A 16,236-nucleotide genomic window follows, 5' to 3' on the forward strand; every position below is an offset into this window, starting at 1 on the left:
TGTGTGTGTGTGTGTGTGTGTGTGTGTGTGTGTGTGTGCGTGCACATACCCTGCATAGAGCAACTCAAGGAAGGTTTACAGTTTATCATGGTGGAAAAGGCGTGGCAGCAGGAATCAGCAGCGTCCAGTCCACTGCTGGGAAGCAGAGTGTTGCTGAATGCATGCTGCTTATCCAGGTCATGGAATAGGCCCACCCATACCGAGTGAGTATTTCCACCTGAACTAAAAGCAATGGAGATAACACCACAGGTCAGTTCAAAGACCCCTCTCCCAGGCGATTCTGCATTTTCAAGTTGATGACATTAATTGCAAAGGGAATATATGTATCTATTCTTTGATGAGGATTTGAATTCGTTGCTTGGCCGATGAAACAGCTCCTAAGCATAGACGCTTGCACAAGGCAGTCTTGTTGTTTTACCACCAGCCCTAGGTTAAGAAGGACTGTCTGGCGGTGTGCAATTTCTACAAAAACAAGAATAGCCCCCAAAGGAGTGACATTCTGAGATGGGACATTGAAAACTTAGTGATAAGAATTAAGACCAAGTCCATTATTCCTTTGCCAAATTTTCTTCCTTTAGTTTTTCTTAGAAGAATTTCTATATCCTCAAATTGTGTTAAAAACATCCAGGGGGAGTATATGCAAAATTGGAAACATGTGGGTAGCAAAAAAAATTAAGATGCTATCAAGCCAAAAGGGGGGGGGGTAAAGAGTGTATGACAAAAATCAGTGACAGTCAGCTAGGCATTTTCAATCACTATGCAAACAGCATATCATGCATATTTGTGGCATCCACTCGGATGGGTGGGAGACCTTCAAATAGGTTTGGAGTGGAAATGAGGTAGAGAAATGTATGTACGGCCAGTCCAACCAGCAAGCAGAGCCCATTTGGACCAGGTTTCTTGACACTAGGATTTGTCCAGCCCTGCAACTGCACCTCCAGTTTTTCTATGTGCAAGAAGCAGAGAATCTACGGCTTGTAAACGAGTATCTTCTCTGCTGAGAGTTTGCAAGGCATTTCATAGCCAGGGTCACTGTTGCTGGAACTTGACCCAGTGACAGTGCCTTGCCCTGCCTGTCAGATCTTGTGGATGTCCCTATTCCCAGCTGCTAGATGGATGGACACTGAATCATCTTTCCTGCTCTGAGGTCTTCCTGTCTGCCGAGTTTAATTCACTGCCCTGCCTTGACCTCTTTCTTCAGTGTAAACTGTCTGGGCTGACTGCCTGCTTCCAAATGAGTCTTCTGCTTCCTTTCGACATGGGCTTTCACTGACTTTTGCCCACTCTAAGCGGCCTGAGCACAGCTCCAGTGTTGTGTGTCTCGGGATTATCCCAGGCTGAGTCTCGCACTTTGATCTATGACTTTCTACAGCCCTGCAGCTATCTCTGTTGCTGCACCAATATGACTACAACCTTCTCCTCCTCCAGCCCTTGGTATTCTTGCTGGTAGATGAGGGTTTGTAGGAAGTTCATCTGCTGTCCCTAAGACAGGTCTGCGGGCAATAGAGTTGTAGCAGGGGCTGAAAAATTAACAGGACTGCAAAATGGGCTGGGAATTGTAAAAATAAGTTAGACAGTTATGCCCTCAAAAGTTTTTTTTAAAATGTCCTCAAGTCATCTTTCAGTCTCCTCCCCCTCCCCATCCCAAGCATCCTTGCAAGAGACAGCCTTCTTTTAATTGGCACCTGGATCTTACAAAACCTGCCTCAACACCATGATGCTATTATTCAGTATCTTGATCAGGGACTCGAATGTCAGACTAGGCATCTGTCCACTGAAATAATTCCAGAATCCAATTAGCAATTTTGAAATCTGACACTAGGTAACAATAACAAAATTGGTCCTTTTCAGCCCGATGACCTAGGTTCTTTTAATGATGGCACTTGCCTATTGAGTGATTCACCCTTTCCTGGCACCAAACCAACAGATGGTCGGGTGAACTGGTGCCTACTTCCTGACAGAGAACCGGGAGCTGCTGTGGATTCATTTGACTATATTAATGGCAAGTTTGTGCCTAGCCAATAGTCTTAGATCAGTGGGTGAGATCTAATTACAAGCTCATTTTTTTTCTCTTCAAAGGACATTAAAGCACAGTTTTAAAAAAAAAATCATATGTACTTTTTCCACTAAAAATGCTACTTTGTATGGTATCTTTCACAGTTTTCAGAAATGGAGCCCAAGGTGAACTCAATGACAATAGACACAAAATGCACATTTAGAGGTGGGACATGGTTGATGTGAATCTTGGGCCAAGGACATACCTCATTTATGTATAATGCAGGACTCTTATTTTCATGAGAAAATGTATTTTGGTGATTTTTGAATAAGGTATCAATAAATCCCAACAGGAGGGTATGTGTGACAGTGAGGCCCAGAATCCACACAGGGGTAGCTGGGGATGGTGGCATGGAGTTTTTCCCAGCATTCATTTGGCACACTCTCTGTTACCACCCTTCTCAGGAAGAACCAATTCCAGCATGTATCTCCTTGAGCTGAACAGCGGTGGTATCTTTTAGTCCACGTTGGTGTTCCTTGCAGGCTTACCCCCTTCATCTCATAAATGTTTCAGTTTGGGGCAATAAAGTTGTATAGTTAGAAAAAAAATCTCAAATTCATGTCTACATAAAATAACAAAATCATGCTTGAACTGTTCTAATTGCTGTCCCTCACTGAGCTGTTAGGCAAATAGGATTAATTCCGTGTGCTAATTCCAACTATAGATAATGCCTGCTGGTTATTTGGAGCTTTCTATGTCAGAAGGTTTTTCTGAGGCTACCACTGGTCTCAGCAGGAAGGGATTCTATAATTGATTAGTGATGTCTGCTGTGGTCACAGGAAGGGGGAGCTATAGTATGGAACAGGGGTGAACTGAAATATTATGTAGAAAAATCACCTTCCACAGACCCAGATAAATGTGTATTGAAAATAGTTCATTAAAACTCACCCAGAAAATATGTAATTAAAATAAACCATCTTATGACCTAAAATATGTGTACAGATATAATACTCCTTTATATATTATATGTATGTGTGTGTGTTAGAAGAGAACATAAAACTTGCATTTGTTGGGTGCTATAATTGCATCTTACTCTTAAGATCTGCATCAATTCTAACTAACAGAACGTTAAGCACTTTAGTATCATTGCTTCAGATATGAAGAAAATGACATTGGGTGGTTCTGGATTGTAACAACAGCAAAGCGGCCCCTTTGATAAGAGGGATCCCTCCACAAGCTGCTAAGGCATTGAGTGAATTGGTGACCCCTATATTAGACCATTCAGTTATGCTTCTAGGACATCTTCAAAGGCATCTTCCCCATTGTGGAGCTGCTGATCGATCTAGTGGAGAAAGTCCATGTTCTATGGATCTATTGGGAATTCATCCATGAGGAAAGACATTTCTAATCTGCTCTCAGAGAGGCTCTTCCTTCTCCCAGCCTCTGAAATGCAGTAGGATGAAGGAGAGTGGTTTCATGAAGGTGGGTACCAGGTTGCAGACCAGAAAGTATAATTTATTTTTGTGTGTTTTTCAGGGTCTATCTGGTGACTGGTACATAGCAGTGAATGGTTAAATATTTACCTAATGACTGAATAAATGATAAAAAAATAAATAATGAGAGCTGGGTGGTGGTGGCTCATGCCTTTAATCCCAGCACTTGGGAGACAGAGGCAGGTGGATCTCGGTGAGTTTGAGGCCAGCCTGGTCTACAAGAGCTACCTCCAGGACAGGATCCAAAGCTACAGAGAAACCCTGTCTCGAAAAACAAAACAAAACAACAAAAATAATGAACCCAGAGATGAGTTAATCTCATGCCAGACAAGCCATAAGGATAATTTGAGATCATGCTTGCTGTCACATGTCTGACTTAGACCCAAATATTCCAGAGGTTGTAAATTCCCCTGTGCTCATCTGAGTCTGTGATGCCATAGTTTGAGTCATGAGCATGGACCATAAACTTCCTGTTGCTCCATTTGCTAGGTGAACAGAACAAGGGTCAACCAGGTGCTGGGATTCTGTTTCAGAATCTTCTGCATCTTACCAGGGTAGGCATGTGAGACCTGGACAGGCCGTGGAAACAATAGCCATTTCTAGATTGAACAAAAGCCTGGGAAGACCCTATGTTCAGTGCCCTTAGAAGCTGCCAACCCCTTGAACAATGAACAAATGCATTTCAGTTTTTGTTTGTTTGCTTTGTTTTCCATGACAGGGTTTCTCTGTGTCGCCCTGCCTATTCTGGAACCCACTCTGTAGACTGACTAGCTATGAACTCAAGAGATCCGCCTGCCTCTCCCTCCTGAGTGCTGGGGTTAAAGGTGTGTGCTACCGCCACTCATTCACTATTCAGTTACTGAATCCTCCCTCAATTTGTTGTACTCTGTTATTCAGTCTGGGAAAATAACATAGTAGCTGACAAAATGATGTCAGATATCTGTGTGGCCAAAAGTTACTCCTAACCCATTTCTATTTGGAGTCTGTACCCTTGGGTTTGACTTAGCTGGTAGTTGTGTTATAATAACCCACCACAATGCCAAATGGTTTGACACACCTGGAATTCCTGTGATCTATTGCATTTTGACTGGGGCTAACTATCAAGGGCTAACTATCAAGCCCTCTCTCGGGGTTCAGAGTAGGACTTCTGCGGTAAGCGAGGACTGCCTTGGGAATGGGATCGGAGGGGATAAAACTGGCTGTCTTAGGCACGTGTTTTTTGCAAGCTTTTTTTTTTATTACTTAAGGGAAGATGAACGTAACGGCATAAGGCACCAGACAGAAGGGCGAAACATAAGGGTAAAGGGATCAGGGTAGAACGAGTGCATAAGGCATAAAAAGGGGGCAAAAAAGGTAAGGGATGATCTCCTCAAAGCTCTCAGTTTTTATAGGCATACAAGCTAATTTACAATCCCAGAGACGGTAACAATATAGTATCAAGCATGCATTTTCCCAGAGCCACAAGAAACTGGTGGATCTGGAAAGGAGGTGCTTTACATCTTGGGGGGGGGGCGTAGCTGTGAAGTTTCCCTGCAGTTGAGAACACAGCATTGGTAGCTATACTAACTTGTGGGCTTGATTTGCATAAGCATCTCACTGGTTAAGTTAAAAGGAATTTCTTCTGGGGATCTTGCTTCAGACTCCAGCAGAGTGCCCAGGTGAGAATTTTTCTCTCTGAAGCTAGTTTTGGTGACTCAGGCCTTTTTCCTGTATAAACAGTTAATTTCCTTGGTTAGGATCCTATGTTAGTTGAAAACAAGGTGAGAGTAAATACAAAATATTAATAGCCTGCTAAGTCAGAGCAGAAGACCAGTAGATTCCACTTTCCTGAGTCTGCTGTTAGAGCAGACATATTACCTTCTGTGGGGGCTCCTTTCTCATCAGTTACTACTGTCAATAATGAAAGTTTGTGGGCAACTATTTTTATGTAGATTTTGGCTATGAGAGGAAAAAAAAAGGACTTAACTGAGTCCTTTTTTACACCAGGGCTTCAGGGTGTCGGGGGAGGTATCCAGTTGCCCCTACAGGAAAAGTCAGGTTTATATACTGCTGGGATAATATAGAAAGGAGAAATGCCATGATTTCACAAGATTTTTACAGAATTGACAGTGACTGACCCAAAGGACAGATGTGCCCGCAGCTCTACAAAGATGGGTTCTCCAGGTGGAGTGTGCGTCCACACTTCCCGTGGCTAGTCCAGTAGATCGGTCAGCTGCCCATTTACTGTACAATACTTGTGGGCTCACCACAACTAACGTGTGTTTTGTTGCAGTGTGGGCCACACAGAACTTGATGCAGCCCCCTCGGGCGTGGAGGAGAGCAAGCCTCTACAGTGAAAACGAGGGACAACGCTACCCTGAAGCATCGTACTGCACGAGAAGTTCCCTAAATGCACACAGTTCTGGAGGAATGAATGGGCTTGAGTTCTTCCAAATGAGCTAAAGTGTATATACAGCATTTTACATGAATGCAAGGGAAAAAAAAAAGGTCATTCCAATACGAAGCCCACTCTAAACTCTACGCTTGGTATGAACCAATAAATTGTCTTGCCTACCAGCAACGTTAACAAAAGCGAATGCACTCTAATTTTCTGACTGTTAGATTATCTGACATCAGAATTGGTGGCCTTAGGAGACAGTTTCTAGCTTGTTACTGTAGAGGAGAGAGCAAAAGCCATGCAATCGCTAACAAGATGGCACTGCGGGAAATGGGGGACCCGGAAACAGCCGTTCAAAGTGGATTCCTGAAGAGCTGTGCCATAGGATCAGAAACCCTGAAGTAGATGTGGAAACAAAATTTGACTTGCAGGCTTTTCTAAAAGAACACACTGCGAAAATGGGGGAGGAAACAGGATTGGGCAGATGTGATAAGACTCAATCAAACTTTGCTGCCAGGGTGCCCTGGGACTTTAGGGAAAACAAGCTCACCAGAGGGGTTGGTGCTGAAATGACTAGTAACCAATTGTTAGACGTGGGATTTTGGGGGAAGCTGACATGTGCTCAGAGAAGATGACTTTCTGAAGACCCCAGAAGAGCTGTCAGCTGGAGGGGGTCTTTCAGCATCCATCTTAGACTACTGGCTGTCTGTCGTGGATAAAGGCATCTAGAATACTGGAATCAACAGAGCCCGAATTAAGAGCCATTGTTCTAGCTGGAAGGAGAGAACAGGATTGTCTAAAAGTCCATCAGCTGTTGTGACGGACAACATATCAGGAAGAGATGAAAATTCAACACAGTGGAAGAGGTCCTGAGTGGGTACCGCACCATCTCCAATGGTCATGCTTAAGCAGAGCCCACAGGATGTGAGAAAGAATCCTGCACGTGCCTGCACATTCTTGCAGGTAGAGAATGCAGCTCCCACTTCTGGAGGGGAAGAGTCAAGACAGACTGAAAGGAAATGGGCTTAAGTCAGCCGAAGACCAGATCACACTGGGGTTATGGACCAATTTCGGGCTTAGAGGTCATAGTAAGGTTTATAGTGAGAAAAGAGAATGTGACTTTTTGGACACAATCCCTGTGCTATGCTTCGACCCTATCCCCTTTTATAAAGGTGCAAAGTGAAGCTCATAAAACTGATATGTCAGTGTACAAAGTTGCATAGGTAATTCCAAACCCTAGAAAAATCAAAATGAAGAATGACAAGATGTTGCCAGGCTTGGTGACACATACCTTTAATCCCAGCATTTGGGATGCAGAGTCAGCTGAGTCTCTGTGAGTTCAAGGCCAGCCTGATCTACAAAGTGAGTTCCAAGAAGCTAGGGCTGTTACACAGAGAAACCCTGTCTCAAAACACTGAAGAAAAAAAAAAAAGCCAAGATGCAATCAATTCATATATTAGAAATGCTATTGGCTACATTCACATACAAATATTTGTAGTTCACATACAAATAGTCTGGGGGCAGGATTTACCTCACATTGCTAGGAGACCAGAGTTGGGAGGGCTCTGGGCTAAAGTCTGGGGGTAGCTCCACCCATCCATCCATCACCCTTAGAGCATAAGCCAGAAAACAACTCAACAGATTTTAATTCTAGAGGCTTTAAAAAAGCAAAACGCTGTATTTTATCTTTCATGCTTTCTCTGCTGAGGTTAGTAGTTAAGGACCCTGTGTAGATGGACTTTCTTTTCTGCCACCAAATATGCCCCCAAATAAAGACAAGGAAACTTCTTAATAATTATGAAAGCTTGGCCTTTAGCTAGGTTTGTCGCAATGTATAGGCCCATAAGACTTAGCTCTTAAAACTTAATTAACCTGTTTCTATTAATCTACGTTCTATCATGTGGCATTACCTCTCTTCTATCTTGCATCTCCTGTTTTCTCTCTGTGTTTCCTGGCTTCTCCTGCATGCCTAGATTCATCCTCTTCTTCCTTTCTCTCCCCAGAAATCCCTCTTATGCCTCCTGCCCAGCTAATGGCCCTTCAGCTTTTTATTAAACACATCACAGCAATACAGTTTCATACAACATACAAATATCCCACAACACTTCCCTTTTTGTCTAAATAAAAAGGAAAGGTCTAACTCTAACACAATAAAATTATATACATTAAGAACATCATCAAGTAAAAATTGCATTTACAATGTCCAGTCCATTTTTATTTATCAAATTTGGAGAAATACTCTTTAATTTGGAAGTGGGTCAAGTCCTGGGGGAGCTTGCTACATTATTTTTTGTTTTGCTGCCGTGCACCGTGCCCCCGTGTCTACGCTCTGTGCACTGGCACCCAATTTGCGAGCTTCGGGCAAGGGGCTGGAGGTTAAAATACACAGACACACACAAACAGAAAGACAGCGACACGGGTCATCCTTGAATTCCCCAAGAATGCCCCCTTTATTGTGTTCGGGGCAGATTATATAGAGATTGCCACGCCCCAGCCAAACCCACCAGAAACCACTCTCCTACCATCAGGAACTCCTGAAGGTCTCGTGCTCAGAGCAGCTGTAGGCACTCAGATCAGGGGATTACAAGAAATTCAGGATCTGGGGTCTCACTGCTCCCAACATCTAGCCTCTGTTTGATGAGAAAATACAGAGCTTATCTGAAGTCTTGACTGGATAATTTGTGAGGCTGGACCATCTTAGCTAGCAGCTTTGAAGTTCTTTTGGTTGCACAATTTTGAGAAAACTGCAACAGAGGTATTCCGAGAGGCTGGATCACCTGGGCTACTTGTCTTTGTTGGTGTCTGGATCTCCCCCCAGCCCCCCCCAAAAAAAACACATAAACTTTTAAAAGTAGCATATATATCTACATGAACACAGGTACGGAATGTGCAGTGTGCACAAGTCAGTTAAGGATGATTTTTTGTTTTATGTTTGAGCAGGCAAAAGGCATCTATTAACTTTGTAATTTGTTTGGATAACATTCAAATCTATCCATGCCATATGAAAGGGTGGCATGTAATAATAAGTCGTGAGGTCTCTGTAGTCAACAAGATTTACCATATTTCATCCAGTATCAGAGCTGTTCCCATAATAGAGGGATCAGCATATATATACGGCATCTGCCCTGCAGTCTTTCGTGGTTTCTTTTCTTTAAAAAAATATATTTATTTATTATGTATAAAATATTCTCTGTGTGTGTCTACAGGCCAGAAGAGGGCACCAAACCTCATTACAGATGGTTGTGAGCCACCATGTGGTTGCTGGGAATTGAACTCATGACCTTTGGAAGAGCAGGCAATGCTCTTAACCATTGAGCCATCTCCTTTCATGGTTTCTTTATTCATGTCTGTAGCTAGGATTTTCAGGTGGTCTCCCCTGATCAAACCTGATCTTTATTAATTTTAAAGAGAATCATAAGTTTTTATTTCATGTGGAAACAAAGGCATAACCTCTCACCCAACACAACACATCTACTGATTTCATTTTGAAGCCAAGAAATTTCTATAGCATACAGGCTGATTTAACCCAGCAGTCCCTTCTATAATCCATTGTCTCTCGGTAGCCGCTGTTCACTCAACAACATCCAAGAAATTCAAAGTTAACAAAGCACCATCCAGGGTCCAGATGCCCAATGTATTTCACACCCTTACATGGCTTATTTTTTTTTTATATTACTATACTCTTTCTTTAAAGATTTTATTTATTTTTAAACTATTTTTTTTGTGACTGTCTATATCGATTTTCTTTTCTTTCTTCGGCATCTAAAGACATTTCAAAGCATATTATATCTGTTCAGAGGTTTTCTCAGTCTGGAGACTTTCCTGGGTGTCTGCAGCCTCCTCTGACCACCTGAGCCAAACTGAAACTGTTAGACTACCTACCTCTGGAGGACTCCACTTAGAACATGGCAGGTTGGCTGCTGGCTCCACCCCTCTCTGTTCTGTCAGAACCTAGCCTCATACAGGCAGGTCACTGCCCCAGAGCCACATTTGTCTGCCCCAGATCTGGGGGTATTGTGTCTGCCTGTGGCAGGCAGTTGTACCCAGCGCCAGCTGCTCAAGGGCTCAGTTGCACAGCAGGGCATCTTAAAAGAACTTCTGTTATGTATGCTCAACCTGAGACTTCGGTAGCCAGGAAGCTGCTTGTTCAGACTTTTTTTTTTCTTCTTCAGTTTTCTCAGGCCTTATGTGGATATACATGGCCGGATGTTGGGAGCCACCCCTGGGTACCAAAACCACTCTCACAGGGAAGCTGGCTGATCACTGCATCAGAATGAAACAAGAGAATTGGATGTGATGCTACTGCAATTAGATGTTGTGCTTCTGAAATACCACACACGATTCCTGTTCACAACTCACTGAATGAACTCTACCTGTCCATTTATCTACCTGTCTCAGGGTTTGTATTGTTATGAGAAACACATCAAGTTTAAAAGCAGCTTGGGGAGAAAAGGGTTAATTTTATCTTGCACTTCCACATCACAGTCCATAATCCAAAGGAGTCAGGGCAGGAACTGAAACAGAGGCCATGAGCGTGTGTGTGTGTGTGGGGGGGGTGCTGCTCACAGGCTTGTTCCCCACATTTTGCTTACATACACCCCAGGACTGTCTGCTCAAGAGTGGCATCACCCACAATGGGCTAGGCCTTCCACATCAATCACTAATGAAGAAAATGCTCTACAGGTCAACCTTACCAAAACATTCGGTCAGTGTAATACCCTCTAGATGACTTTAGCTTGTTGCCTTTTACAGGAGGCCCCTGGGTTGCAATTCCACTGTATGCCTCAAGGGCAGAGCAGGCACACCCAGTAAGAAGTATTGAGGAATATCAACCTGAATATCGCCTCCTTTTCATGCCCTTCCAGCCAGAGCAACCATGGTCAGAAATGAGGAATTATCATCGTTTTTACAGCAAGAATATTCACCCAAACACTCCCCATTAGGCTACCTTTATCTACACTGACCAGAACATGCACACATGCATATAAACCACCACCATCATCTTCTTCTTCTTCTTCTTCTTCTTCTTCTTCTTCTTCTTCTTCTTCTTCTTCTTCTTCTTCTTCTTCTTCTTCTATTTTTACTTTATTTGTGTTTTGTCTGTATGTCTGTGTGAGGATGTTGAATCCTGGAGTTACAAATAGTTGTGAGTTGCCATGTGGTTGCTGGGAATTGAACCTAGGTCCTCTGGAAGAGCAGTTAGTGCTCTAAACTGCTGAGCCATCTCTGCAGTCCCCACATAAGCATTCTTAACCAATCTTTGCTAAAGAGAAGGTGGTTGTTACATCTGGCTCAGACCAATTGGAAAACACCTTTTATAAATAACAATAGTTGGAACACTTTCCCCATAGCCTTAGGGCTTTGGAAAGTCTTTGTAGGTTTGGGGGGAAATGATTCTTCTCTGGAACTTTTAAATGGGACAAGTCCACAAATAAAGGATGTTTCAATACTGCCAAGGATCTAATGTTGAAACCAAAAGGGAAAATGGGGTAGGGTCTTGGGGAAGTGTGATAGAAGATAAGTCTCATCTGGTCAACTCCATAGAGTGAACGGGAGAGGTCTCAGTTACAAAAGAGTGCATTACATCAAGGGTTGGAATAAACAACTTTCCACATTCCAGCCTCCCTAAATACTGTTTCCGTGAGTTGATGTCGCAATTTAGGGGCACAAAACCTGACGACACATTTGCCCTTACGAGGGGAGGCTGACTTGAAAAACATTGTCAATTTCCCATGGTATCTTTGAGGAAATCTTGTTAGAGTCTCTCCTCATGGGAACAGCTTAGTCTTCCACCTATTTCTGAGGGAGTGGCCAGATAAACAAATGGAAATTCTGGACAAACGAGGGAGATGGGAAAACTAGAAGACAGAAAGAGATTGGCTTAGAAACCACACACAGCATCCATATTCAAAGGCACAGTGTTGTTTTCTTCAAATACATTGCCCTGAATACCAAGGGTGTGTGCCTATTTTCGTCCTCTGAGCTTTCTGTTCTTGCTAGGTGTGGGGGGGGGCAGCCTCAGGTAGACCTCTCAAAGACACTTCCACATGACCACTGCTGACTGGCCTGAGCCTGCTCTTCCGAATGAGAACATCACATCCATCGCAGGCATCACCTCCAATATGTCCGTCATTTTTGCATCTGGATTGTGAGCACAACTTCTAAATTGCCTTCCTTGCATCCAGTTCAGCCAGTGTTTCCTCCTTCAGGAGACTTGGAGATGTAACAAACCTATACCTTTGATACATCTTCCACTATTAAAAATCACCAATGTTTTCCCAGCAGTTGAAATACATACAAATTCTTTGACAGGGCCTACAGTGCCCCCCAGCTGCCTTTATTTAGAAGCCTCTCTAAGGGTTTTCTCACTCTGTATGCCTAGCTCACCCACCCTCACCAACTCATTTCTTCCAGTTTCCCTGTTTCCTCTGCATCTTTACCTTCTTGTTTGTGTTTCTAACGCTTAATCATTCTTCACCATGTGTTTCAAGAGTACCCTGAGGACTGTATTTGATCCTCTCTGCTCCTCCCCTGGGCTATGCTAGGTGCCTGTACCCTGCTCTCAGAATAGACTGTTCCCATCTCTGTCGTGCACACAAACACGACAGGCAGAAATCATTTGCCTGTCTCCTCTGTAAACGAAACTCCTTAAAGAAGGGGCTATGCTACTTCTTCCTTAGCTTAGCACTTGTCAGTGCGCATGGCAGGATGGGCGCTAACAGTGATTGTCAGCAGAACCATTAAAAGATGAAGCTGAGGAAACAGGAAAGCGCCAAGGAAGAAGAAAGGGGGGGGGGGAGATCGAGAAAGAGTAGTACACCGGGAGTTTCTAGAAGAGTCCTGTCCTTCTGTGTCTTAGAATCTGGCTTTCAGTTCCAATTCAATCCATCTACTTCCTGCCAGTTCTTCCTGAATGCTGATCTTTTGTTTGAATCACCCGCTGAGTAGGACTGAGCGGACTATTTCAGGGAAATTTTTGTTGCCATCGTTGTTCTGACAGTCTGTCCCCTGCCTTCCCCCAAAGTACTCGGGACACATGGGCAGAAGCTTGGCCGCCGCCGCTGCTGCTGCTCTTCTCAGTTCCCCCTCCTCTGCCAAGGACACCGCCAAACTAGGACTCTGACTCCCTCTTGGGGTGGCGGCAGAGCTTGGAAAGTCAAACTCAGGTCTTTGAGCCAACCTGCTCATAGAGGGAATGCCTACCTTACTCTGGTCCAGAGGGAATGCCTCCCTCGGATTCCCACCCGTCTCTCCTTCTCCCCTTGCGGCAAAAGCAGGGGATACAAGAGTTTCCCAAAGGAATCTTTAAAGCCCAGGTATGTATGTATGTATGTATGTATGTATGTATGTATGTATGTATGTATGTATGTATATATATATGTATATATATATAACTTTTAAACTCAGTCTCAACGCTGGAAAAAGTTGGAGTAAGAGGGAATTCTAGGTGTCTCCCAGAAATCTCATTCCTGTATGAGAGATGAAGAAGAAAAGAGCCTAGGTTCAGGGCACTTAATGGCCCAAGAGCCACTTGACCCCTGGCCTCAGTGTAGGAACCTGTAGCAATGGGTTTGACCTCTTATCTTGGCTGCAAGCATCACCACTAGGGAGAGGCAGAGGCTTGCAGAAACCCCAATTTCCTTTCTGGAAGCGCAAAGACCAGGCTAAGGTAAGCGCAGGGTGAGGGAGTGTGGGGAGTGTGGGGGTGAGGGGGTGGTACTTGACCAAGAGGGCAGGAAGGGCAATGTCAGAGGACATCTGACTGCCGCCGGCCGGCTCCAGAGAGCTCACTCTCATCTTGCTCCCGGGCATGAGAAGTGGGGAGCAGGGTGAGCTCCCTCTTTGCCAGCTTAGTACGCAGTGTTGCTTAACTGGTGTCCGGGCTTTGGTGACGCGGAGCTTCGAGTGAGGGGGGAAGAGGCAAAGAGGAGTCCTGCCGTCCCCCACTCGGGCGCCCAGGCGTGGAAACGTGGGCGGCGGCGAGCGGCTGGGCTCCCTCCCCGCCCTCCCCGTGCGGCGCTCCCGCGTGTGCAGCTGTGTAAGTGCGTGTGTCTCCCTCTCGCCTATCGCACAAGCTCCGGCACTAGTGCAGGCGGCTCTCGGCTCCGCTCGCTCGCTCTCTCCGGCCGCTGCGCTCCCGCCTAGCCGCCGCCGCTGCAGACGCAGCCGGGCACGGTGAGTGACTGAGGTGCAGCCGCCGCGCTCCCCGACTGCCCGCCGGACCCCAGCTTCAGCAGGCTGCACCGCACCCGGACCGGTCGGCCGGGTGACTCCCGCCGGGGCTCTCCGTGCGTCCTCGGGCCACCGTCCCAGCCAGGACGCACTCCTCGAGGGCTGCGCACTCCTTCCCCGCCCGGTCGCCTGCCGCTCCCCGCACCCCGTGACCGCTGCTCCGTCTCGTCCCGCAGGAGCTGCCCGGACGGGTCCACGACGCTGCCACCACCTCTGGGAGCAGCGCTTCGGGGCCGGCCTGAGCCGAGCCGCGCGGGGCCGCCGCGGGCGGGGGATGGGGCTGCCCGCCAGGCGCGCGGAACCCGCAGGGGGAGCACGGAGCCGGCGCGCAGCCTGAGAGCCCCGCGCAGCCTGCGCCCCGCCGCCGCTCCGTGCGCTCCTGCCGCCGCCCGCGCCTCGATGGCGCCATCGCCCCGCCGCTGACCGGCTCGCATCGCTCGCCCAGCCCGCGCGGTCGCCCTCGGAGTCCGGCCAGCCTCTGGGGCAGCGGCCTGCAGCCCGCGTCCGCCCGCGCCCTCCCGCCCGGCCCCGCCATGGCGCTGCGCCGCCTCCTGCTACCGCCTCTGCTGCTGTCGTTGCTGCTGTCGCTCTCGTCCCTGCACCTGCCGCCCGGCGCAGACGCTGCCCGCGGCCGCGCTGCTAACCGGACCCTAGGAGCGGGAGCCGTCGGGGGTCGACGTTCCGGAGGCGCCCTAGCCCGCGGTGGCCGCGAGCTGAACAGCACCGCCCGGGCGTCTGGCGTCCCGGAGGCGGGCAGCCGGCGGGGACAGTCCGCGGCAGCGGCGGCGGCGGCGGCCAGCGCGACCGTCACTTACGAGACGTGCTGGGGCTACTACGACGTGAGCGGCCAGTATGACAAGGAGTTCGAGTGTAACAACAGCGAGAGCGGCTACCTGTACTGCTGCGGCACCTGCTACTATCGCTTCTGCTGCAAGAAGCGCCACGAGAAGCTGGACCAGCGCCAGTGTACCAACTACCAAAGCCCGGTATGGGTGCAGACGCCCAGCACCAAGGTGGTGTCGCCGGGGCCCGAGAACAAGTACGACCCAGAGAAGGACAAGACCAACTTCACCGTCTACATCACCTGCGGGGTGATCGCCTTTGTCATCGTAGCGGGCGTCTTCGCCAAGGTCTCCTATGACAAGGCCCACCGCCCCCCGCGAGAGATGAACATCCACAGGTGAGAGGCGCTTCTGGGTGCCTGTCTCGGGTTCCGGGGCCTCGCCCCCTCTTAACATACCCCCCACCCCCACCTGTCCAGTCTTCTTCAGCACACCTCTTCTATCCTTCTAAGTCACTTCCACAGCCGCTTCCTTTTCAGAGCAATCAATCTCGTGGTCCTCCCGCATTCCTTAGGAAGCAGCTAGGCACGCTTTAGTGTTAGAGGGATTTGCAACACAAAGTACGAATCAGTGGAGTTCAAGATGTTCAAGGATAAGAATTCCACTAATTTTCCAATCTCCAGGCTCTCTTTTTCATGGCGTGTGGCAACTTTACTATGGCTTGTACCACGCTTAGGTTTTTGTTTAAATGGTAATGTCAGCTTAATAGAAAGAACTGAACAGTATGGACACTTCACTGAAAAGAATAGCAAGTGGATTAGTGCAAGCTGGGATGTCCAGGGGTTAAGAGTGGAATAGTTATGAAAAGGGTGTCTGCCTCTGCTGGGAAGAAGGTACCCCATGTCCTGTTGACCAGCACAGATGTTATGTCTTCCAGTGGGGTGCTTAGCTTTCCTGCCGAGACTGGAGGACTTGTTCCTCCAAGGCAGGCCTCTCGGAGTTAACACTTTGGATGGTGTTCAGCCCGGTTGGGCATCTTTTATTGCACACATGGAAAAGACACTGGGGACTGCCCCCTTCTAAAATGTATAACAGGAGCTTAAAACATGACAGTCCACAGTTCCACTCTGATTGCTTCTCACCCCTGCCTCTTGCTCCCAAGGAGATCGCTGGAAAGTCAAAGCCACAACAGGAACCCAGTCTCTCCTGTAGGAATTAGACAGGCAGAGGGTGAGAAGTACAGCTATGCTTCCAGTGTTCCCCACGAAGATGAATGGCTGGATGTGGCTTCAATGAAAGCCCTGCCCCAGGAAACACTTCCATTTCTGGCACACAGAGTGGGCACTGCCCTAGTTC

General features: G+C 47.0%; 1 protein-coding gene across 1 annotated transcript in view; it reads left to right on the forward strand.

Moving 5' to 3' along the window:
* Positions 1–14,564: 14,564 nt before the first annotated feature.
* Positions 14,565–16,236, forward strand: part of Shisa6 (shisa family member 6) — a 289,273-nt gene continuing 287,601 nt past the window's right edge. Inside the window, exon 1 of the mRNA XM_050162848.1 lies at positions 14,565–15,278. Within this exon, the coding sequence (XP_050018805.1) occupies positions 14,632–15,278 (647 nt within the window). The 5' untranslated portion in view covers positions 14,565–14,631. The remainder of the gene's footprint in view (positions 15,279–16,236) is intronic.

The sequence above is a fragment of the Alexandromys fortis genome, unplaced genomic scaffold (assembly GCF_014885135.2).
Source record: "Alexandromys fortis isolate MF-2015 unplaced genomic scaffold, M_Fortis_MF-2015_v1.1 scaffold_84, whole genome shotgun sequence".
In the NCBI taxonomy this organism is placed as follows: Eukaryota; Metazoa; Chordata; class Mammalia; order Rodentia; family Cricetidae; genus Alexandromys; species Alexandromys fortis.